The sequence below is a fragment of the Macaca mulatta genome, chromosome 1 (assembly GCF_049350105.2).
Source record: "Macaca mulatta isolate MMU2019108-1 chromosome 1, T2T-MMU8v2.0, whole genome shotgun sequence".
NCBI classification, from domain to species: Eukaryota; Metazoa; Chordata; class Mammalia; order Primates; family Cercopithecidae; genus Macaca; species Macaca mulatta.
This window is the reverse complement of record NC_133406.1, coordinates 147140858-147166936: the sequence shown is the minus strand read 5'-3', so window position 1 is coordinate 147166936 and position 26079 is coordinate 147140858. Positions and strand designations below refer to the sequence as shown.

The 26079-nt window shown below is 36.6% G+C and overlaps 2 protein-coding genes across 7 annotated transcripts in view; one reads left to right on the top strand and one right to left on the bottom strand.

Moving 5' to 3' along the window:
* Window positions 1-3602, top strand: part of MTF2 (metal response element binding transcription factor 2) — a 59218-nt gene extending 55616 nt beyond the window's left edge. For all 5 annotated transcript variants that reach the window (XM_001101470.5, XM_002801651.3, XM_077952975.1 and 2 more), the window contains one exon: window positions 1202-3602. In XM_001101470.5, coding sequence (XP_001101470.2) covers window positions 1202-1559 — 358 coding nt within the window. In that variant the 3' untranslated portion in view covers window positions 1560-3602. The remainder of the gene's footprint in view (window positions 1-1201) is intronic.
* A 12619-nt stretch (window positions 3603-16221) lies between these two features.
* TMED5 (transmembrane p24 trafficking protein 5) overlaps window positions 16222-26079 on the bottom strand; it is a 28400-nt gene continuing 18542 nt past the window's right edge. The window contains exons 2-4 of one of the 2 annotated variants that reach the window (XM_077981920.1): window positions 25069-25166; window positions 20661-20844; window positions 16222-19251 (exon numbers count right to left, since the gene is read on the bottom strand). In XM_077981920.1, the coding sequence (XP_077838046.1) occupies window positions 19033-19251; window positions 20661-20844; window positions 25069-25166 (501 nt within the window). In that variant the 3' untranslated portion in view covers window positions 16222-19032. 2 annotated transcript variants of the gene reach the window in all.

Sequence of the window (26079 nt, the reverse complement as noted above, 5' to 3'; positions counted from 1 at the left end):
CGAATTCTGAATAATTGACTTTTTTGGGCCTCTTACTAGGTACTCTGCTAAGCTTTTTATGTATATTATCATATTTAATTCTTAAAACAATTTTTTGGCTGGGTGTGGTGGCTTATGCCTATAATCTCAGCACTTTGGGAGGCCAAGGTAGGAGGACTGCTTGAGGCAAGAGTTTGAGATGAGACACCATCCCTACAAAAGAAAAAAGTTATCTGGGTGTGGTAGTGCTGTCTGTAGTCCTAGATAATCAGGAAGCTGAGGTGGAGGATTACTTGAGCCCAGGAGGTCAAGGCTGTAGTGAGCCATGATTGTGCCACTGCACTGCAGCCTGGGCAAGAGAGTGAGGCCTTGTCTCAGACAAACAAAAGAGAACAATTTTTTGAGTTGTATAAGTCCTGTTGTTCTCATTTTACAGATGAGGAAACTGAGACTTCGGGGATTTTAAGTAACAAGCCCAACATTGCATGTTTAGCAAGTATAACAGAGCTGGATTGTTAATTTATACAGTATAACTGTGGGTCTTTCAATTTAGTTGTTGTGCTATATTCTCCTTTTATTATAAAATCATAAAATAATTGAATTTCTGTGCTGAAAAGGACCTTACAAATTATCCAATCCAACCCCTTCACTCAGTAAGTGAACATAGAGAATAAGATTTGAATTTGGCCAAATAATAGAGTTAGAGATAGACCCAGGATACTCTGACTGCTAGTTTGTGCTTATTCTGGTGTATTACTTCACTAGGCCTAGAACTGGTAATAAGAGAACCTCTATTCTAGTTCTACTCTTCAAGGACATGGAACAGTGTCGTAGATGTAGTTTGTGCTCATTCATTATTTGTTCCAATGAAAAATAAATGAGCTCTTTTAAATGATGAGATTATTGGCAATACATGATTTATGAGTAGGGCCTCTTGATAAGAATTTTTCCTTGTTGGCCTCCTAAGTAAAAAAATTACCCTCAGCTTACTAGTAAAGGAAGAAAAGCTCTACAAAGTTCAGCCCCAAGAAGGTGACAAAATCTAAAGTAAGGAGCACAAGTGATAGTCCATTTATATCGCATTTATTGTTTGAGTTTGGCTTATTTTTATGTCATCAAGGATATATGGTATAGTAGAATAATCCAAAAAAGAGAACATATTGTGTGGGCATAGGATGCTTAAAAAGCTTAGCAGACAATTCTGGCCTTCTCTGTTACATAGATTATCTGACTCCAGAAAAAGAACGCGTACAGGAAGATCTTGGCCTGCTGCAATACCACATTTGCGGAGAAGAAGAGGTCGTCTTCCAAGAAGAGCACTCCAGACTCAGAACTCAGAAATTGTAAAAGATGATGAAGGCAAAGAAGATTATCAGTTTGATGAACTCAACACAGAGATTCTGAATAACTTAGCAGATCAGGAGTTACAACTCAATCATCTAAAGAACTCCATTACCAGTTATTTTGGTGCTGCAGGTAGAATAGCATGTGGCGAAAAATACCGAGTTTTGGCCCGTCGGGTGACACTTGATGGAAAGGTGCAGTATCTTGTGGAATGGGAAGGAGCAACTGCATCCTGACTGTAGGACTGAACATTATGTTCACTGCACTCTGATTTTCTGTAGGTACAGTTCAAAGCCCTAAAGGAGTCTGGCTTTTACTATCTTTCTTAAAAAAAAAAAAAGTCAAAAAAATTCAAAAAAGGGGATGATACTAGCCTTAACATGTACCTGTCAATGTTATGGATATTGTCATAAAAAGGTATCTTTTAAAAATCAGAACAGAGACTTAATTTTTTAAATCTTAAGATTTGTAGAATGTTTCTAGGGTAGGATATTAAAAATGATTGAAACCCATGCATGGTGTTAGACAATTTTTCTAATTATTTCATTGAGTCAGTTTTTTGTGATTAGTGGTTATCAGAGCAAACATCATGTAGATAGCACAAGTATTTGGAGAAACGTTGTCTGTTTTGTTACCAAAATGTTGGAAAAATTTATTTCAATACCTTTTAGATTCATAAAGTGCAGTGTATATAATGCCTACTGAAAGACTGTAAAATATTGAAATTTTCTTTCAAGCAAAGTGTAAAAAAATATATTGAGCCTGTAAATTGCTCTGTGACTAGACTTCATTGTCGTCTTAATATATTCTTGCATGTGCATATATATACACACGTGTATATATATGTGTGTGATTATGTGACCTATGCAATACAAATTATGGGAATGGGCAGCTTTGGAGTATATATCCCATAATTCTTTTTTCAGGAATAGTTGCAGTATTTACACAGCAGCATTTCTTCTCAGGCTTTTATTGGGTGCTGTTGCTTGCTATGTATGAAGAGAAATGTGTCAGACAAGTTTAGTGTGTTCTGAAGAAGGGTGTGAACAACAGTGTTCATGGGCTTTTAGAATGCTTTTCACTTTTAGTCCTTGTAACTCAGCTGTTCAGTACCTAAACAAATTCAAATAATATGAACATTATCTCCTACTAGAAGTAACGTTTTCAAGTTTTCATGGCACATTATGATTGTAAATGTCTCTCAGTTTTAACAGTAAGTCTATAGGAGTCCCGTGAAGATTCCTGAAATGTCTGTAGTAACTGTTAGTCATGTTTGAATAAGTGTAGTATGAACAAAGTATTTTATTGCACAGGGTTAACAAACAGTTTGTTGCCAGCTGAGGCTACTGCTGTTTTATTACAACATTACCTCTTGTTTTTATAAAATGTACCAAGATTTAAATTGATAACTTTATTTTACTTGTAAAAAAAAAGTTTCTTTTATCACCAGTGTTAGAGTTGTCTTCTGTTTCTTTTTGTTTTGTTTTGTTTTCCTTTTTAGCCAAAGAGTGAACAGAAGATTTTCTTATTTTGGTGGCTATTCATTTTACTTTTAAAAGTGATTGGTGGATTTTAGACTAATAATGGGGGAATTTGCCGCCAAAATAAAAAATATGTAAAGTGTAGTGATTACAGAGTGGTTAAAATGTGGGTTAGTACTTATTTATTCCATTAATTGATTATTTGACTGTTTATAAAGAAAGTTGCTTTATTTCTTTAAACATCTTCAAAAGATGATCCTTTCTTGTCACATTATAGCCAAAAGAAGCAGAGAACTTCATTGTCTGCATTTGGTTCCTGGTTGGCCAGGTATAAATGAGCTTTACAAAAGTGCAAATTAAAAACTGTTACTTCTGTTTACCTCCACCAAAACTTGATTTTCCCCTAGCTATTAATTTAAGGTTGCCTTTCCTGCAGCTGCAATATTTTGAATAACACACAGAGTTTGTGTTGATTTTTGAATGTTTGTTTATATCTAGGGGTAATGAAAAATGTAAATCCCGTGTATCCTTATTCACTCCACCTGTATCATATTATTTCATTTTCCCCAAAGTCCTTTAATTCTAACTGAACACCAGCAGTATTTTTAGAAACTTTTTCTTTAACATACTTGGAAGATGATTTATTCAGCTGAACTGTCGTTAGACGTAATTATTGTGAATGTCTGTTTTATTTTCTCATGGTGGTTCACATGGCTCTGATGTTCAGTTTGTATTTTTGCAATTGCTTTACTTAGAAATTAAAACAGACCAACATTAAATGTGTGTATTTTTTAAAGAGCTAATGAGTTTTGCTTCTGTATTTGCTTGAAAATACACACTAGTGCAGTAGTTGACTGCTTTTATTTAGCTAGGGTGGTAAGGATTTTCTAATTCCACTACTAGTATGTTCACTTGAATTAATCTTTATAAAACTTTGCTTTCATTTTCCTCATCCCTCATATAATATTAATAACCATCACAAGTTCATCTTAAGTGGTCTTAAAGTACGTTTAGCGAGCATGTACACTTTATATTTGAAAGACAATATATCTCTATTGTGTCCCCAAACTTAAAAAATTCAGACTTAATTTTCCAACTATGTTTTCTTCTTACATAGAAGGAGTTAAGGTTGATATAAAAGAATTTCCTGGGCCAGGTGTGGTGGCTCACGCCTGTAATCCCAGCACTTTGGGAGGCCGAGGTGGGTGGATCCTGAGGTCAGGAGATTGAGACCATCCTGGCTAACACGGTGAAACCCCATCTCTACTAAAAATGCAAAAAAATTAGCCTGGTGTGGTGGTGGGCACCTGTAGTCCCAGCTACTCGGGAGGCTGAGGCAGGAGAATGGTGTGAACCCGGGAGGCGGAACTTGCAGTGAGCTGAGATGGCGCCACTGCACTCCTGCCTGGGCGACAGAGCGAGACTCTGTCTCAAAAAACAACAACAACAAAAAAGAGTTCCTGTACTTTTAAAATAAGTTTTGCTTCTAGGCAAATAAGAGATGTAGAAACAGTATACCTTACTCATTGTAATTCCATTTTTATTCAAAACCAATCCTTTTTTATAAATATTCTGCTACTAAGTGATTAATGTGTATTCCTAGACCCTTAGACCACCAAAGTAGAGCCAGAATATAAGCTATCAGAGATATTCTATAAATTCTAATATAGGGGTGATGAAGCCAGCTCTTGCTAGGTATATTTTTTACTAAATATTTAACAGAATTGAATGTTCACTGATGTGTTAGAGTTGAGGGTGCCTCCCTCTTTTTTTTTTTCCAAGATATGTCCAAGTATGTGTGCTTGATTTCTATAATGTATATGTTCAGTATATCTCTATTATCTAGAACTAACTGTAGAACTAACTGTTTTGGGCTACTTTATTGAGTTTCTACTAGGTACTATTAAATTTTGGTTGGAATATGATCTGACTTAGGCAGTTCTACCAGACTGTTTTACATTGTGGTTCTAGAGTTGTTTGAATGAGGATGTAATGACAAAGGAAGATGCTCATGCAGCATTGGGAAACAGTTTTTTTTTTTTGTTTTTTTAAGCCTTGTTTTTGTGGGGAAATTTTTCTTAGTTATATTTGAGTACCTCAACGAATGCACACATCACAGTCTCCTTTGGTTTTTTTCCTGTGGCAGTTGATCAGTCATGTTCAGAAAAATAAAAACTGGGCAGTGAAATGTAAGATATGAAGTTTATCTGATTATGGATTCTTTTCTGATTGGTAGCAGTTAGAAAACCAGATGTCTGTCTGATATAAATTTGGAAATGGAAGAAGCTGTGAAAGCAAACTAATAGGTTCTCTGTAAAACAAGTAGTTGGGAAACAGGTACAGTATTTGTAACTTTCATAAAAATGTCTTGGGGTAGTAGCTATATTGAAATATCATGCTTTTTTTTCTCTTCCCTCCTCTCATTTCTGCTCAACAAAATCCCTCTTTGCCAGCTCCCCTGGCATTTTCTCTTTGTGAGAGATGATAAGTGTATAAACTGTATTCTTAGTAACTTTTTATTTGTCCCACATCTTCAGAAAATGTGATGTGTCATTCAAAAATACCTTTCCCTGGATTTAGGCAAGGAAACAAACAAACCATTTTAACCTTCACAGATGATAAAATATATTTTTGGATAAAAATATATCCTGCTTGAAAATCAGTCTATTTTCTATTCTTTGTATTTACTAAAAGGTGTCTAATCCATTTTTTCTCCTAACCCTGTGACATGTTTTCCCAGTGTGGGTGATCACATCCATAAATGGGCAAAAATTTGTTTGGGGAGAGGACAAAAAACCTTAGATAATGCTTTGTGGTCCTCCAAAGTTCAACCCTTCCAACAAAAATCTTTATGTCTTAGTATTGCTCTCACTGAATTTTCTTAGGTGTCACACAGGCAGCTTTGACAGTGAGTTCATGGAACTATGTATAAAATATGTATAATACCAGTGCTACAAAACCATGGCAAATGGATGACTGTACTTGGGAAGACTGATTGCTCGATCTTGAAAATGTATTGTGAGAGGTGGTTTGGACATGCCTGTTGGCTGTCACTGGCACCCTTGTGGATATTATGTTTGATCCTCAGTGCTTTTATGTATGGCCTGGGCTTGAAGAATTAAATAAAATTAGTTTATGTTTTATTATTTTAATTCTAACCAAGGTTATTTACCCCATCATTAAATGTCAAATGCTAAAAAGAAAAAATGTTGACAATATCTGAATGAATCTCTAGCAGCTAGTTAAAAGTAATTTTTTCATATCAAGCAGAAGTTAAAAGTAAGCTCACCAATAATAGTTTAAGAAATTAGTTGGCTGGGCACAGTGGCTCCTATTTGTCATCCCAGCACTTTAGGAGGCCAAAGTGGGAGGATTACTTGAAACCAAGAGTTCAAGACCAGCCTGGACAACATAGTGAGACCCTGTTTCTACAAAACAATTTAAAAATTAACCAGACATGGTGGTGCATGCCTGTAGTCCAAGCTACTTGGGAAGCTAAGGCGGGAGGATGCTTGAGCCCAGCAGTTCAAGGCTGCAGCAAGCTGATCATGCTGTTGCATTCCAGCCTGGGTGACAGCTAATGAGACCCTGTCTCTGAAAAAAATTAAAGAAAAATAAATTAATTTTCTCAAATGTTTTTACTTTTGCTAGAAAACAGGATTTTTGAATGATTTTAAAAAAATTGATTGCATTGCTTTTGTGAATTTATATGAGTTAATTTACATTTGTAATTTGATACATCATAATTAAAATGTAGTTATAAGTTTAAGTCAAATAAGTTATAAATTTAAGTCAAATAAGCAGCATCCTGGATTAGTAATGTATCCTTAGTGACAGATTATAATTAGTGTTTTAATCAATAAGTTATACTTGAATATGTTGTCATTAATATTGTAAAAGGTAAGGGTTTGTTTTTTTTTTTGTATACAGAATTTGGGATGACAATAAGCAGATAAGAGATTTTGTGAGAGCTATCCTTGAATATTAGCGTTTTTCCTTGAGGAGACATGGAAGCTTAAGGAAATGAAGCTTGTTGGAAAGAGTTTTGGAAGGGAAAAACTATGGGTTCATCAAAGACTTGTGGAAGCATGGTTTTGTTTTCTATATCCCTTTGTCACCAAGTTCCTGCCAGAATCCAAGAGCATATTCTGTAACAGGTCTATTGATTTTTAAAAGTTTTATTATAATTTTGCATAACCTTATATCTTAGATATTTTGTGTTAACTTGATATGAATTTTCCAACGAAGAATTGTGTCATTAGAGACCCATTCTTTATAAACTATAGTTTGTTCTGTAAGCAACTTTTAAACCATCTGAAGATCAGAAACATTGAGAATACCTTTTCATTGAAGCATTTTCTAGAATGTATTAAGTATTTCATGCTTTTAAAAACACCATTTTTATAACATGTTAACCTTTCCTACCTTTCCACTGAAAGATTATGAAGATTCATTATTGTTCATTGCTATAATATGTTATGCTACTCACAGGAATCTGGATGTGGGTGGGGGAATCTTAGCCTTAAACTTAATGACTTAGGTTAGGTGGTGTTTTATATTTATCTGCTTTTCACATATCTTCTGTTGGAATACCTATGTTAATAATCCATGTTTGTTTATTCATAGTGCATTGAGCAGCTTTCTACTCTCCCACATGGCATCTAAACATTATTCATTAATTTGTTATAGGCTGGAAAGAACTTAGGCAAGGCTTTCTGGGACAAATAATCACATGAATAAAGTTCAAACCTTCTTTTACAAACCACAGTTCTGATTTTTTAGACTATGAGGGTTTGAGAGTGATTTACTTCTGAAAAAATGTAAATGGCTTTAAAAAAAAATATTGTTCACCACTGGAAATACATTTTTTTCAGTTTGTTATTCTTGCTTTCTACTTTATGAAATATAAGTGGTTGAGATATTTAGAAATGTGGCTGCTGGATAATTAAGTTGTGACTATAATGTAGGCTAGAGTAAGTTGATTATTTTGTAGCTAATTGGTCTTCACATTTCCTTAACAGACGTCCAGACACAAACGGCCTGGCCAAACAGCACCATGGTTTCTGTTAACTGACAGGTAGTGTAAGACTACTGCTAGTGTTGGCTCATGTATGCTGCGTGTCATTATGAGAAAGAAAAAACTGTGTTTTGCCTAGTAGAGACTTGTCATGTAAGAATAGTACCATTTTAGAGAATGGCAAATTGCCATGACATGGTTTTATTACATGTATATATTTAATAGGCATAAAAGAGGCCCAGAGGAATAGGATGGACATGTTATTAGAGTAGCAATTCAATATTAATTCCCACTACTTTATAGGTTAAATGGATACAATAATTGATATTAGTAATTTGCTTAATTTTTAGTCCTTTAAGTGCTGAAATTGGTAATCTACAACTGAGATGTCAAGCTTTGAAGAATTATAATTAATTTCTAAGATAATTGTTTTACCAAATTCAAGTAATACTTATTAAATTTGATTTGTTTCATGATCTTGGGTAAATAAGTATAACTAAATGTATAAAATTAAGTTACCTGTACTGGTTTGCTTTTATATGGAAGGTAGAATTTAATTTGTTTTAGTAGGGTCACTCTCGATATTTTTGAAATAATTTTCAAAAATTTGAAAATACTTTAAAACTAAGGACTTAAAAAATACTTGACTCAAGTGCATTTATTTATTTATTTATTTATTTATTTATTTATTTATTTATTTAGAGATGGTCTTGCTCTGTCACCCAGGCTGGAGTGAGTGCAGTGGTGCGATTTCGGCTCATGTGGCAACTCTTTGAATAATATTAAATATTAACCTGGGACCTACTTAGCAGTTTCTTGAAAGCAATGTTCTCAGCCTTAAATGTTTTTAAAGGTAGTTATATGTATATTTAATTATCTAATTCAAGCCCTCTGTGGTAAAAGTAGCTTGGATTGAATTTTCTTTTTCTTTTTTTTGAGACAGTCTTGCTCTGTTGCTCAAGCTAGAGTGCAGTGGCACGAGTTTGGCTCACCACAACCTCTGTCTCCTGGGTTTGAGCAATTCTTGTGCCTCAGACTCCTGAGTAACTGGGATTACAGGCATGTGCCACCATGCCCAGCTAATTTTTTTTTTTTTTTTTTTTTGAGATGGAGTCTTGCTCTGTTGCCCAGGCTGGAGTACAATGGCACAACCTTGGCTCACTGCAACCCCCGCCTCCTGGGTTCAAGCGATTCTCCTGCCTCAGCCCCCTGAGTAGCTGGGATTACAGGCACCCGCCACCACGCCTGGCTGATTTTTTGTATTTTTAGTAGAGACAGAGTTTCACCAAGTTGGCCAGGCTGGTCTTGAACTCCTGGCCTCAAGTGATCCGTCCTCCTTGGCCTCCCAAAGTACTGGGATTACAGGCCTGAGCCACTGTGCCCAGCTTCAAGTGGTTTTAAATGTAATTTACATTTATTTTGGCACACTTTCTGAAGAACTTATATGTTGTTTGATATAATCAAATTTTATCTGCTACTTGAAGGTGCTAGTTTTCATAGATAAACAAAAATAACAAAACACCAATCATTTATATTTGGAATTTGAAGTCTACATTTTTTATTAAAACTCATTGAAGTTATTTTCGTAATTCCTTTAGCATACTCTGACTTAAAAAAGCCCAAGCTGGATAACTTAGAAATACAGCATAAAGGTAAAGGGAAGCACTGGATTACATTTTTAATTTTTTTATTTTGAGAAGGAGTCTTGCTTTGTCACCCAGGCTGGAGTGCAGTGGTGTGATCTTGGCTCACTGCAACCCCTGCCTCCTGGGTTCAAGCGATTCTCCTGCCTCTCCTGCCTCAGTCTCCCAAGTAGCTGGGACTACAGGCGCGTGCCACCACGCCTGTTAATTTGTTTTTGTGGTTTTAGTAGAGACGGGGTTTCACCATGTTAGCCAGGATGGTCTCGATCTCCTGACCTCGTGATCTGCCCATCTCAGCCTCCCAAAGTGCTGAGATTACAGGTGTAAACCATCACGCCTGGCCTACAATTCTTTATAAAGAATAAGCAAAATATAAGGCTGTATCTAGTCTTATGTCCAAAATGTGTAACTTCACCATTAAGAACATTAAGACATAGATTGAGCCAGGTGCGGTGGCTCACGCCTGTAATCCCAGCACTTTGGGAGGCCAAGACAGGCGGATCACGAGGTTAGGAGATCAAGACCATCCTGGCTAACACGATGAAACCCTGTCTCTACTAAAAATACAAAAAAATTAGCCGGGCATGGTGGCGGGTGCCTGTAGTCCCAGCTACTTGGAAGGCTGAGGCAGGAGAATGGCATGAACCTGGAAGGCGGAGCTTGCATTGAGCTGAGATCGCGCCAGTGCACTCCAGCCTGGGCAATGGAGCAAGACTCCATCTCAAAGACATAGATTGTACTGAAAATAATCATCATAACGTAGAACTTAATTAGGATCATTCTCTTTAGAAATTGCATGAATTTTAAAAATTATTGTCTAGGCCGGACACAGTGGCTCATGCCTGTAGTTCCAGCACTTTGGGAGGCCAAGGTGGGTGGATCACTTGAGCCCAGGAGTTTGAGACCAGCCTCAGGCAATATGGAAAACCCATCTCTACAAAAAAATGCAAAAATCATTTGGGGATGGTGGCACAAGCCTGTAGTCCCAGCTACTTGGGAAGATGTAGTGGGAGGATCCCTGGGAGGTCAAGGCTGCAGTGTGCAGAGGCCATGCCACTGCACTCCAGCCTGGATGACAGAATGAAACTCTCAGAAAAATGTGTATGTGTGTGTACACACACATAGAACAAGAGAGAGAATAGTCAATATGATAATAGCTTTGGTTTAACATTTTAAGAATATACTTTTAACATAAGACATTTTAAGAGGTTGTGCTGAACTTAATATAAAATGAGCCACTGCTTTATAATCAAAATCCCATTCATCATAAGTATAGGCAAAATATGGCTTTTGTTAAAGAAATCTGTTTATTTCTTAACTTCATTATTGCTATTATTTCTAAAAATTTTTTTCTGGGGCTCTGCTATTGAGGCCTTTATATTAATTTCCTAGAGCTGCTACAAGTTACCAAAAACTCGGCAGCATAAAACAGCAGCAGTTTATCAGAGTTCTAGAGGCTAGAAGTCTAAAATTGAGTTTGTGTCAAGGTTGATTCCTTCTGGATACTCTGAGGGAGAATCCCTTCCATGCCTGTTATTGCTTCTGGTTGCAGCTAGTAATTCTTGGACATACCAGTCCAATTTCTTCCTCCATCTTTATGAGGCATTCCCCTATTTCCAATCTTCCTCTCCTTTTCTTACAGGGCAACAGTCATTGGATTTGGGGCCCACTCTAAATGCAGGGTGATCTTATCTGGAGATCTTTAATTACATGTGCAAAGACCATTTCCAAATAAGGTTGCAATGACAGATACTGGGAGTTAGGACTTGGATATATCTTTTTCTGGGGGACACAAGTCAACTCACTATAGTATTATAGGATTTTTTCTTTTTTTGGTATGCTTTAGTTTTTCTGAAAGTGGTTGAGATGTAAAATTCTGTGTGGTTTATTAAGCGTTTATTCAAATTCAGCAATCATGCTTTGAATGCCTGTGAGTTGCTGTGAAGAGATGGAGGAAAGATTAGGAGCCTGGCTCTGAGTTCTTAAATTATGGAAGATGCAGACATAAATACAACTAAATTTGAGTTGAAATTGATAATTACTATGGAATATCGGTACAAAGTTCCATTGAAATTTAGGGTAAGCCTAAGAAAGATACCAAGGAAAGACTTCATTGAAAGGGAATTCTATTTGAATTTGGCTTTGAAGGATGATAGGATCTTAAATGGCAAAAATTGGATAGTATAAGACGTAGCATAAAATCAAGGAGGTGGAATTTTACAGGAGGTGAGGTTGAAGGTATTGTTTAATAGTACTGTCTTGGAGAGTTAGGACATAAGTGTGATTATTAAGTAACATTTGAAACAGTATATGACTACAGGTATCAAAATATGTGCTGTATTGCTAGAGAAATGAGATTGATCTGGACTGCAATATTTGTTAGGTTTTACCTTGAAGGATGGGTTAGCTTGAATAGAGGCAAAGTGAGAGAAAATCTAGTTTCAACATGAAGGAGCAGAATAAGGCCTGGAGTTGAGAATGAGCATGTCACTCAATATTTGAGGACCTAGCATTTTCAAAGACATTATGGTGTCACCTCTTGTCTGTGGATTCAAGTGTTAAGTTGCATGCCATTCTGAGTAGCGTAATGAAATCTCACACTCATTGTCCCACCCTGCACAAGAGTCATCCCCTTGTCCAGCCTATCCATGCTGTGTATGCTATCCACCATTAGACACTTAATCATCTTGGTTATCCTATCAACTATTGCAGTATTGTAGTGCTTGTGTTCAGGTAACCCTTATTTTACTTTATAGTGGCCCCAAGGTATAAGTGTGGAGATGATGGCAATTGGATATGCCAAAGATAAGTCATAAACTGAAAAGGTGAAGGTACTTGAGAAGAAAATTATATGCAGAGATTTACAAATCTTCATGAAATTGTGAAGGAAAAACATTCGTGCTAGTTTTAAGATGAAAACGGCATTAACCCATTTATGCCTAGTGTTTTATTATTGGAATGCTAAGCTTATGGGAGTTAATTTATATCCTGCTGCTCAACGTCATTGCCAAGGTCTGATTTTTCACAAATTTTGCAACCTCTGGCATAAATGGATTAAATTTGTGGGTGGAAGACATGGACAGAAAGAAATGTGTTCCAACTGACGTCAGTGTGTTGCCCCGAAAGCACTGAGCCTATACCAACATTCAGCAAGGGATCCCCTGAAATGAGTGATACCAAGCCATTTGCTACAAATAGGGATGGTTACACAGATTCAAGAATGGGTTTGGACTGAAGTATTTAAGAATTACTGAAGAGGTTGTATCTGTTGATGAAGAAGCTGCTGCCTCATTTCCAACAGAGTTGAAGTTGATTAAGGAGAAAGGATACCATTCAAACCAAGTTTTCAATTGCAGTATCAGGCTTTTGTGGAAGAAGATGTCCAATAGAACTTACATTCATAAAACTGCAAATGCGGCGGCATCAGGGCATACAACATGGAAGAACAGATTAACTCTGGTACTATATGGCATTGCTGTAGCCCATACGATAAAGCTAGGTGTAGTGTATAGATTGAAGAACCTACATGCTCTCGAAAACAAAACAAAAAATTATGTGTCCTGGCAACATAATCAGTGTGGGTGACAGCCGTCTTTGTGGAATGGTTCCACCAATGCTTCATCCCAGAAGTGAAAAAATACTTGAAAGAGAAAGGGTTAGAATTTAAAGTATTAATAATGGACAATACATGAATCTGTTTGCTATGAAAATAAAAATGTTGAGGTGGCATTTTTACCTCCAGATAAAACCTTACTGCCTCAGTCCCTGACCAGGGCATCATTTGGTTTGTCAAGGCCACATACAACTGCCTGATATTTGAACACATTTGATCAGCAATTGCTGCAGACCCTAATATGTATATAATGCAGTGCTGGCAATCATTCACTATTGCTCATGCCATAATATTCATCAAAGCTGCAGTGGATGAATTAAAACCAGAAACAGGTAAATTCCTGCTGGAAGAATGTGGAATGATACCATAAATGACTTAAAGGCTTCCTAGGGACCCATGGCAATTTTAAATCATGTAGCAAGACAATCCTTCACAAAACTTGTGAAGAAGGATTTGCTGACGTGCTTGATGAAGAGGAGCATATCAAAGGCCATCAAGAAGTGTTAACAAATTAGGAATTGGAAGAACTTGTTGAGTCATCTACAGAGAGAGAGGAGATAAACTGAAGCAGAATCGCCAACAGAGACATTAATTAAACTTGCCAAAGTATTTTGAATTGCACAGACATTAAAGAACAGAATTACAGAATATGATCCTCAGATGGGACACAGCATTAAAGTCACCAATATGATCACCAAAGGATTATAATCTCTGCAGCAACACTTCGATGAGCTGAAAAGTGTCAACAACTTCTGGTTACAGTGTTCTTCCAAAATTTTTCAGGAAAAAGACCCCCAAAAGAGAAATCCTTCACCTATTGAGGATCCCCAACCATCAACATTGTCTGATCCTTAACCATCAACATTACCTTGGCTTAGTGATCCAGGATCACCCGAAGCTATTTTGATGATAATGTAGCCTAACTACATCACTTACACCTACATCAGTCACCGCATTTCATCTCTTTGTTTAGGCACTGTATGACATCCCACAACCTCACAAGGGTGAGTACAAGATATTTTGAGAGAGAAACCACATTTGCATAACTTATTACAATATATTATTGCAATTACTCCATTTTGTTAGCCATTGTTAATCTCTTAATGTGCCTAATTACAAATTAAACTTGATCATAATTGTGTATGCATAGGAAAAAACAGGCTGGACATGGTGCCTCACGCCTGTAATCCCAGCACTTTGGGAAGCTGAGGTGGGTACATCACTTGAGCTTAGGCGTTCGAGACCAGCCTGGGCAACATGGCGAAAGTAATTAGTTATTCAGAAATATGTATATACCAACATACTAATATCTGTTTCAGCTATAAATACTTCTAACATTTCACAGGTATCTTTATGTAATCACCACAATCAAACTACAGAACTTTTCCACCACAAGGCTCCCTTTATAGCCACATTCTCCTTCCCTTCAGTCCCAAGACCTGAACCAAGAATCTTGTTTCCCATCTCTATTGCTTTATTATTTAAGAATGTTACAAAAACAGAATCATACAGTGTGTAAAACTAGGATTGTCCCCCCAAACCACCCAAGCATAATTCCCTTGAGGTCCATCCAATTTGTTACATGTATCAGTAGTTTGTTCCTTCATATTACTCTTTAGTATTCTATGGTGTGGACATACTAAACCATTCATTCTCTTTTTGAAGGACATCCAGGTTGTTTCTGGGTTTTGGCTATTGTAAATGAAGGTACTATGTAACATTTGTGAATGTTAAGTTTTAACTTCTCAGGGATAACTGTCAAGTAGTACAAATGCCAGGTTATATGTTAAATGCATGTTTAGTTTTATAAGAAACTGCCAAGAATATTTTCCACAGTAGCTCTACTATTTCATATCTCACCAGCAACGTATGAGTGGTCCACTTATCCAATTTCTCTTGCATCCTAGCAAAACAACTCTAAAATTTATCATTTGGAACTGTCTTTTCTTTCTGCAATGGTATTACTTGTCCTTTTAGAATTGAAATCAAGGGAAGAAAGGTTAGATTTACTCCAGCCTCCCATTTGATACTAGCCGTAGTTAACAATCTCCTTTACAACATGTGATCATTATTGCCACTTAACACTTCCAGGATTGGGGAGTAGTATCTTTCTTTCTGAGGGAGTTTATATCAGTTTGGATAACAGATTCTCATTGTTCATTTTACTGCTTTCCTATTTCTTCCTCATATTCTATAAAAGGCACAACAATAAATCTAAGCTTGTTAAAACAGAAACAAAAACAAGTACAAAACAGGAGGGTTTTTGTAAAACTGTCAATTAGGATTTTAATTCATGGTCAGTGAAGACCTCCAGGATTTTCCCTGCACTGCATTTTCTTGCCTTTTTCTTTCAGATGCAGGGATCCAGAGTCCATCTCCATGTGCCCCCTCTTATGTAACATCATCCTAGCTCCAGATTCTTTAATCGGTGTCCTTTCCCCAGACATACATTAGGTGTATGGCTCCAGGTTATGACAGCAGCCTTCCAGAAGCCTTAGACACCTGAAAGTGATAGCAGTGCAGAAGCAGAAAGGTGCCTAAGGATTTCTACCAGCTTGTGGTAGAAGAGTGGCTTGTCTGGATGGTTTGAGGGAAATGACCAAATAATAACCTATCTACACCAAGCATTGTACTTTCCTATATGCTATTTTAACAAGCTTTAAGATGTTACTTAAAATATTTCTGAAAATGAAATAGCCTCAAAGGAGTTTTGATTTTACAAGATCACTAAGCAGATGACCCAAGGATAACTGACAGGATTCTATATTGTGTTGGTTAAAAATTAAGAATCCTGAGCCATATTCCAGACCTAAATAATCAATTTCTGGGGTGAGGTAGAGGAGCAGGGTAAGTTCCCTGGGTGCTTATTTAGCAGGGTAAGTTCCCTGGGTCCAAACTTTAAAAACTGATTATCTTTCCTTTCATATAGTTGGAGCAAAAATTGTACCTTTTAGGAACAATGCATGTTTAGGCAGGTGAATAAGTACATACAGAAACAGAACTCCAATGCAAAGTAGAGTGATGTACAATAAGAGGTGTAGAGAGCTATGAGGTTTCAAAACAGGAGGAGAGAGCACATTATTAACTAAGATTGAGATGAAGGAAGGCTTTCAGGAGTAGACAGCATTTACAAATGACTGGTCATTTTCTTTGATAATTTTTATTATATACAGATCAATACTCACAATACATTGCTTATTTAAGATGGCTGTTTACAAGTATAAAGCAGTTTGAGCAACACTGATTGTGCATTATTATACTTCAGATGAAAAATCCTTACATGCTGAATCAATTTCTTTTAAAATTTCAGATAAAGAATTTTCATTTGAGGAGACATACAATTGTAAGTGCTCACTTTTTGTCAATTTTAAGACACCATTATGTTTAAGAAGGATTAATTTTACCATAAAATTACAAACACCCTCCATGTCTTGACATTCACATGAAAGAACAGCACAACATTAATCATCCAAACGCATATCAGAGCAAACTCTAGGCCTTAGTGTGAGGTGAACATGGTAACTGCTTACACTATGGAAATCGGTTGGGCCTTAGTTAAATATTGTAGTATTTTAAAAATTTGTATATTGAAAAAGACAAAATGAGCGGTTAAGTGATAAACAGCTTACTCAGTTTAGCATAACTTTAATTTAGAAATGGAATAGTGAAATTAAAAACATATAAAGCAGATAAACAGTATGTCTAGAAATATTAAAGATTTTTACTCTGTTTACAAATATTGCTTTTTTGGTTATGCCTCTTAAATATCTCAGTCTTTTTACTTTGTCTGTAAAAGTAATTGTCCTAAATATTCCTAAATTCTTTTCCAAATAAAGCCATTATCATTTTTATATAGTAAGAAGTTACTGAATCATAGGTTTGAGATCAGTGGCACAAATCATATATGTAGAAGATTATGTAACAAATTCATTGTTAGGTAAGGAGTCAGAGAGTACAGTACAGTAACAGCCATACAGGAGAGGTAGAATTCTTAATCACAGTTTTATAGAAAAGATGCAGTAGTTTATATATGTACCCTGCTTTATTAGTTATGGTACTGTAAATTTGCTTCTTATTACAAATTTAACAGAAAGGGCAAAAGGCAGGGCTATTCATAGGCAAGGATCTTATTGACCTTTGTTCTGCAGGTGTTGCAGAGGATACCCCTAGACACTTGAAGCATTTTCTTGGCCAATTAAGGTAATTGATCATATATGGCATTTACCTCATTTTTAAAAAGCTTGCATGTAGGGAAATCTAAGCTGCTCTTCTCCCGGGGGCCTAAGGAGGGAAATGTATCTCCTTTTATACTACTCTGAGTGCAAATGAAATCACTGTCTCTGGTTATCATTATTGCTTATCAACAATTCCAGCATTACTAACCTGTTGAGGGGTTCTATACCCCAAATTTTGTTTGATTGTTTCTAACAATGTAGTCATAAACAATGTTATAAGTGGGCATAACTTAAAAATTATAGTTCATTCATGATGAAGTTAAATTATTAGTACTTGAGTAAGATCCCCATAGACTTCAAAAAACTAGATGGCAGAGACTTTATTGTATATATGGATTATTCACATTTAGGTGTTTAAAACTTGGGAGTCTATGTTTCCAATCCTTACTTCAACGTCAATAAATAAAGTGTTCAGAAAGGCCATTTTATAAAAGTTACAATAAAAATTTTTAATAAATATGTACACCCAGTGCTAAATCTTACAGTAGGGCTTACATTTTATAAAATGTACCTGCTTACAAACAATAATTCAAACCAGAATTCTTGTTGAAAATAAAAACCTATAGCCAAATAATTTCTTCCAGTTAACTGGAAATTAATCTCCTTTGATTTATGAGTAGGATGTCATGATGAGCCAATCAGATTCTAGATATTTATTTATAGTTCTACTTAAGTGAATTTTATTTTGGATTCGGTGTCCTCAAGTTTTTCTAAATTCTTTCTTGTCTCTGATAATTCTTAGAACTCAGAAAAAGAGCTATTTATTTATGGTAGGCCCAGATCATTTTAGCAATATTTCCTTCACAACTGCTGGTAATAATGAATTACCCAAGTCAGCAATGTTAAAATTAACATAACATGATTATTAATTGTTGACAGATATTAACTGTTGACAGATAATATTAAAAATAAACTTACTTTACCTCACATTTAATTTTTAAATCCTGCACTTTAGTTAAGGGTTAGAGAGACTGTGTCCCTATAGAGGAGGAAGCTTTTAAACTATATTCTTCATTTCAAAGAGAAAACATGTCCTAATTTTAATAAATATAACTTTGTGTTTTTAAGAATCGTGAAAATGTCAGCTTTTGGGAACGTAAGCTAAGTACAAAGACTAATACTTTCTGCTAATATGTTACACTGAAATATATTTGGTTATAAAAATCTCAAAAGCCTACTTGTATTTCAAAGCTATCATTCTATTTACATTGTAGGAGAGATGCATATGTAAATAGAGAAAAGTTGGGCTTTTGTAGTCTAAAGATTTATTCAATCCATAATTAGGTAATTCTCAGGTGATTTATAACTTAAAACTGAAAACTTCCACAGTTAATTGTAACTGCCACATTTACAAAAAAAGTTCTGGGTAAGAGAACCTGTTAAAAACAGACTGGTGTTGCAATTAGGCCCAATACTCATTTATTTAAGTCACCTAAGACATTTGCAAAATTTTTCAAAGTTAGGAAAATGCAGTTATTAATATGGCTTCATTCAGTTAAACCTATATTCTGCAAAATATTCCTGTTACACACTTAAGTACAACTGGATCAGCAGGATTACTTGCACAGAAAGTGAAGGCTTAATTTTCACATTAAAATTATACCTGTTTCACACTTATATCTCAAAATATTTTGGAGAAGACCATTAATGGTCTTGACTGTAACAGTTTATTGCATTCTTATGCCTCATTTTTCAATGTTAAGTACTCTAGTTTGGAGTTTTAAGTTCTACTTTTCCTCTTATCTTCAAATAGACTCTTCAGCATATAAACTTGAATGGCTGACACCACCACCATGACCACTAAATTAACCATAGACCAGAAATTGACTCTATCAAAGTTGCTTTCTTGTATGTTTCGATCACGAGCTTCAAATGCTCTAAGCAGGGTTTGTATGTGCCCACTTTTGCTTAGTCTGGACTTGATGCTGTTGATGGATTCCTGGAGATAAATAAAATAATTTTTTTATTAAAGAATGCTCAGAAATTTTAATTAAAAAATGAGGCTGGGTGCAGTGACTCATGCCTTGTAATCCTGGAACTTTGGGAGACTAGGGCAGGAGGACCCCTTTAGCCCAGGAGTTCAAGACTAGGCTGGACAACACGGAGAGACTCTGCCTCTACAAAAAGACGGGCGTGGTAGCACCACCTGTGGTCCCAGCTACTTGGGAGGCTGAGGTGGGGGATCACTTGAGTCCAGGAGGTTGAGATTGCAATGAGCCATAATGGTGCCACTGCACTCCAGCCTGGGCAACAGAGTGAGTGAGGCCCTGTCTCAAAAATATTTTTTTTCAAAATATGCTTTATGTTTTTTATCCAAACACAATTTTAAGATAGATGGCTGCACAATTGAGGGGCAGGTACTATTTATATTAGAGATTCTCTGTAAGGTTATGTAATAATTCTCCTGACATATTTATACTGTTTATAAGTAGTTATTTAACAAGGGAACAAAGCTACTGTGAATTGAAAATAGGTAACATGAAACTCTGAGTGGCATAGCATCAGGAGTTTTACATACATTATCTGTTTCTTAGCCCTCACACAACCAAAGGAAATGACTTAAGGTTTTGTTTTTTTTTTTGTCAGGGGGACAGAGTTCACCCAAGCACAATCTCAGCTCACTGCAACCTGAGACTGTGCCTGGCCAAATGATTAAGTTTTTAGAGATGGGGTCTTGCTATATAATAGCCCAGGCTGGAGTGTAGTATCTATTTATACCTGTGACCATGGTTCACTGCAGCCTCAAACTGGGCTCAAATGATCCTCCCCCTAACCTTCTGAGTAGCTGGGATTACAGGTACCTGCTACCATGCCTGGCTAATGATTTCCTTTTTGAAAACCCAACAGATACAACTTTAGGTATTTACCTATTACATGATGCATGTGTTTATATTTCCTTCTTTGTATGTTAATCTGACCAATTTAGTATTCAGTAAAACACCCAATGTTTTAATACCACAAAATAGTTGTGAAATTAGAAAACATTTTATTTTTCATGTGCCTTCTGTATAATCAGAAGCATAATCTATTTATAATTTTAAAAATTCTAACTGCACATTTATAAAACAAACTTACCAAGATGCAGTCTTAGTTGCACATCTGAAAAAAGCTATTTTTATAATAGGGTCCTAGAAGATAAGTTATTTGAAAACTATAAAAGGGCTATATGAATACAAAGTAAAATTAAGCTGATACTTGAAATGGAGGTCAAAGTATTTATGGCAAAAATAAAATATTAGAAACAGATTTTCCTGGATAATGCAGATAAAATGCTTAGTTCAGTAACCATTACCATACTAAGGGCTCTGGATGTTAATACTTTTTATTTTATTAGAAGACCATACTGACCAGGATGTCTTCCAGTTTCATATCCAACATATCTGTGCCAGTAATATATTTCTTCCAATCTTCTTGTTCTTGTGCCTGTTCTCCCATATTATCCAGGATTAATTCAAAGAAAATCACCTTCTCAGAAATGGTGCTGAATGTATTGTCAAAGCAGAACATGTAATCACCAACTTCAGTCTCTACACTGTATAAAAAAAAGTACATGTTTTTAGTTACTTGTACTTCTGTTTGTGATGAAAAGCAACTAAAGGTAAAAGAAGGTAAAAGAAAGAACTAACAGGCTGAGTGTGGTTCCTCACGCCTGTAATCCCAGCATTTTGGTAGGGCAAGGCTGGTAGATCACTTTCGCTCAGGAGTTTGAGACCAGCCTGGATAACATGGCAAAATCCTGTCTCTACAAAAAAAATACAAACATTAGGGCATTGTGGCTGGCATCTGTAGAACTAGCTACTGGGGATGCTGAGGCGGGAGGATTGCTTGAGCCCGGAAGGTTGAGGATGCAGTGAGGCATGATCATGCCACTGCACTCCAGCCTGGGCAACAGAGCAAGGTCCTGTCTCAAGAGGTGCGGTGGCTCATGCCTGTAATCCCTGCACTTTGGGAGGCCGAAGTGGATGGATCACGAGGTCAGGAGTTCAAGACCAGCCTGGCCAAGATGGTGAAACCCCGTCTCTAATAAAAATACAAAAAAATTACCCGGGTGTGGTGGCATGCACCTGTAATCCCAGCTACTCCGGAGGCTGAGGCACAGAATTGCTTAAACCTGGAGGGGCAGAGGTTGCAGTGAGCTGAGATTGCGCCACTGCACTCCAGCCTGGGCAACAGAGGGAGACTCTGTCTCAAAAAAATAAAAACAAACAAAAAATTCAACAAAACAAAAACAAAGAAATAACATAGTTTATAATAATTGGACAGCTTACTCATGAATTTCCTTAGTATTGAAAGATAATTTATAATTTCTTGGGAATGAAGCAACCTGAAAATATATACGTTCGAGTACAACTTAGACATGCTTGGCATTTACTTAGTAAATTATGGTTAGTGACCTCATTTTTGGAAAAGGATAGAATTAAAAACCTGTATACATAACTCATAATAAACTTTAATATTTATACACTATTAAAAGTATTTTATCATGAGTTCAATTCATATGCAGATATGACTGCCAACCTACCCTTCAATTGAGATTAATCTAAACTGAGTTTTGTTTTCAAAAGCAGTGATGGATTATCCTACATGTTTTCTTCCAGGCCTCTTACTGATTTTGCTTATTGACTATCACTGGTTCCCTTGTAGATGTTTATGTTTAATCCTAAATGCTTTGAGAATTAAATAAAACTAGTTTATATTTTATTAATTCTATAAGGGTAATTCAGCCTATCATTAGTTATGCCTAGTGCTGAAAAAAAAAATCAATAGTATCTGAATGACCAGTACCCTACTTACAATTAGTTTCCCATATTAGCAAAAGTTAAAAGTAGGGCCAGGTACAGTGGCTCATACCTATAATCACACACTTTGGGAGTCTGAGGCAGGAGGATTACTGTAGGCCAGGGGTTCGAGATTAGCCTGGGCAAAAGTGAGACCTTGTCTTTACAAAAAATTAAAAAATTAGCCAGGTTCACACCTGTAGTCCTAGCTACTCAGGAGGCTTGGTTGAGCCCAATAGTTTAGGCTGCAGTAAGCTATGGTCACACCATTACACTCTGGCCTGGGCAACAGAGTGAGACCTTGTCTTTAAAAAAAGAAATTACATTTAAAAGAAAAAAAGACTACTTAAGAAAAACCAGTGACATACTGAGATTTTTGCTGCTCTTACAAAATTAATATAGCTACAGATAAAAGCTTTGTTTAATGTTTGAAAAACAGATTTGTAGGCTGGGTGCAGTGGCTCACACCTGTAATCCTAGCACTTTGGGAGGCCGAGGCAGGTGGACCACGTGGTCAGGAGATCAAGACCAACTGGGCTAACACGGTGAAACCCTGTCTCTACTAAAAATACAAAAAATTAGCCGGGCATGGTGGCGGGTACCTATAGTCCCAGCTACTTGGGAGGCAGAGGCAGGAGAATGGCGTGAACCCAGGAGGCAGAGCTTGCAGTGAGCCGAGATCGCGCCACTGCACTCCAGCCTGGGTGACAGAGCGAGGCTCCATCTAAAAAAAAAAAAAATAGATTTGTAAATCTGGTGTAATGATTAAGAGTGAGTTGGACTGCCTGAATGTAGATCCTGGCTTTGCTGTTTACTAGCTGTGTAACCTTCAGCAACTTAATTGTTCTATGCCTCAGTTTCCCCATCGGTAAAATGGTATTTACCTCAGGATTGTGGTTAAGAATAAAAAACATTAGTACATGAAAAGTGCTGAGAACACTGGCCTGGCACATCAAAAGAATGCAATAAATGTGAACTATTATAAACTCAATTCTTTTCTCCCAATTATTTAATGAGAGGTAATTCACAAGGAAGCAGTAAGATACTTATTTTTCTAACAGTGAATTTTATTATCTCAAAAAGGGAGCAAATAATTGGGGAGAAATAAAGATTGATATAAATTTTGAACATTTTAAAAATTCTGAAACTTGAACTATATTTTTAGTTTTTTGGTTTTTTTTTTTTTTGAGATGGAGTCTCTGTCGCCAGGCTGCAGTACAGTGGTGTGATCTCGACTCACTGCAACCTCCGCTTCCGGGGTTCAAGCAATTCTACCTCAGCCTCCCAAGTAGCTGGGACTACAGGTGTGCGCCACCATGACCAGCTAATTTTTGTGTTTTTAGTAGAGACGGGGTTTCACCATATTGGCCAGGATGGTCTCAATCTCTTGACCTCATGATCCACCCACCTGGGCCTCACCAAGCGCTGGGATTATAGGCGTGAGCCACTGTGCTGGGCCCATTTTTAGTTCTTATATATCTATCAAAGAGAAAACAGTTAATTCCAAGCATATCAATATAAACTGACTTTTACAATTACTATTTCTATCATATTTAGTAATAGCTTATGCAAATATTTTTCTGAGCTCTGCATAGGTAAAATGCCATTTAAAAATGTATTTTAAATGAGTATCTTAAAAAATTACTGAGACTTTTTTCCTCTCATCCATTCATACATGTATTCAGTGTTTACTGAGTATCAATTATGTATCAGGCACTTTGGTTAACAAAGACCAATAATTTTAATAGCTAGTTCTTACAATAGTGTTATGTGCCAGGGATGTTCTAAGCATATGGTAGAAAGCAAGAGTTTTGGTCCATCTTGTCTCCACCCTGCATGTGTATCCCTGCAGACTTATTTGACTTCTCTGGGCCTCCTTGTCTATAAAATGGGAATCTTGAGTCAAAGACTCTATCTCATAGTGGGTTGGAAAGATTAATTTAGAAGCATATAACATGCCAACCCTTGTTTAGAGCAAATACTAGATACTCCATATTTGTTCTTCCTACAGATTCACAGTTTAACACATTAACAATATTGACTTAAGAAAATGTTATAGTAAGATAATAGAATGAAACTGGGAAAAATACCAGTGAGATATGAAAAGAGGGAAGTGAGGTGTCAGAAGAATATATGGTCTTTTGCTTAATTCTGAACTCAAAGAGTTAAAACAAGTATTTTCTTTTGCTTTCGGGCTTTTTTTTCTTTTTTGAGACATAGTCTCGCTTTGTTGCCCAGGCTGGAGTGTAGTGGCACGATCTGGGCTCACTACAAGCTCCGCCTCCTGGGTTCACGCCATTCTCCTGCCTCAGTCTCCCAAATAGCTGGGACTACAGGTGCCCGCCACCATGCCTGGCTAAGTTTTTTTGTATTTTTAGTAGAGATGGTGTTTCATCATAGCCAGGATGGTCTCGAACTCCTGACCTTGTGATCCGTCTGCCTCGGCCTCCCAAAGTGCTGGGATTACAGGTGTGAGCCACAGCTCCTGGCCTCAGGCCTTCTGATTATCTAAAATGAATGAGGTCTGAGTCAAAAAATTTACATACACACAAAAATATACTGTACTGTTGTTTTAAGAAAGAAACTATGAACAGAAATGGTATATAGCCAGCAGCTCAAGAAACTTTAAGACATATACCTGGAACAGTAGCTTTAAGTTAAAATAGAAAGCTTGTGCTGGCCAGAAGGCAGGTTTAAAATGCCACAATAGATTGAATGCAATACCAGGGGAATACTAATTTACTAACCAAAGCACAGAAAAAATTTAGCCTGGATCAAAAGAAAACGCTTAAACAAAAATAGAAAGGTTAATGGAAAATGTTTTGGTTTATCAGATGGCCCACTATCATGAACTGTTTAAAATCATATGGAATTATCTAATATTGATATGTAGTATCAAATATGCTAACTTTCCATGCCCTGCAGATAGCCCACTGGTATTATTCAGCAATGAAACTGAACTAAAAGAGATTACTTACGTGTGAACTCCATCTGATTTTCTTTGTTCAAAAACTAAGGTTTTGCCTTCTGGAGAGGCAAGATGGAAATCAATATCTAATCCTGCTCCATCTAAAACCTGTAGAAAAACATACATGAGAAAAACATATATTACAAATTCTGGAAATAAAAAACTATATACAGTACATCATATTATGTAAAGATTTTCTAACCTAGAGAGGTAAGAAAGTCATCAGTGATGTCTGGGCTAGAAAAGAACCAAAGGATCATCTAGTTCAATTCCATTCATTTTTGGAACTTGTCCTTTCCTTACCCGTTTCTCTCACCATCACCTAAATTTAGGCCTTACGGATATTACTGAAATAAATCTTCCTGAAATAGTGGTTTCATTCAGAATCCCTGTAGAATGGACAGAAACACAAAGGGAAGTTCAAATGCCCTGGGCCTTTTAGTTAAAACTTAAGGCAATTGGCAGGGCACAGTGGCTAACACCTGTAATCTCAGCACTTTGGGAGGCTGAGGTGGGCGGATCATGAGGTCAGGAGTTCGAGACCAGCCTGACCAACATGGTGAAACCCTGTCTCTACTAAAAATATAAAAATTCCAGCTACTCAGGAGGCTGAGGCGGGAGAATCGCTTGAACCCAGGAGGTGGAGGTTGCAGTGAGCCGAGATCGTGCCACTGCACTGCAGTCTGGGCGACAGTGAAACTCGGTCCCCCCCCTGCTCCAAAAAAAAAAAGACTTAGGCAATTTAGGACATTGTATATAACTTTGTTTCCTCTTCAATAAAAGAATAATTAACTATTTCTTAGCCTGGAATTCAAGACCACCACGGTGTGGACTCAGTATGAATTGTGTATTCGAAGCAGGTTGGTTCATGTACTAGTCAGTGAATACAATCTGTCCATTTATAATTCCAAAATGTCCTTCTATGAAGATGATGATGATAATCATGGCAACTAACAATTATAGTTGATGCCATAAATTGTCTTAAATGCTTTATGTGGATTAATTTATTCCTTATAACAAC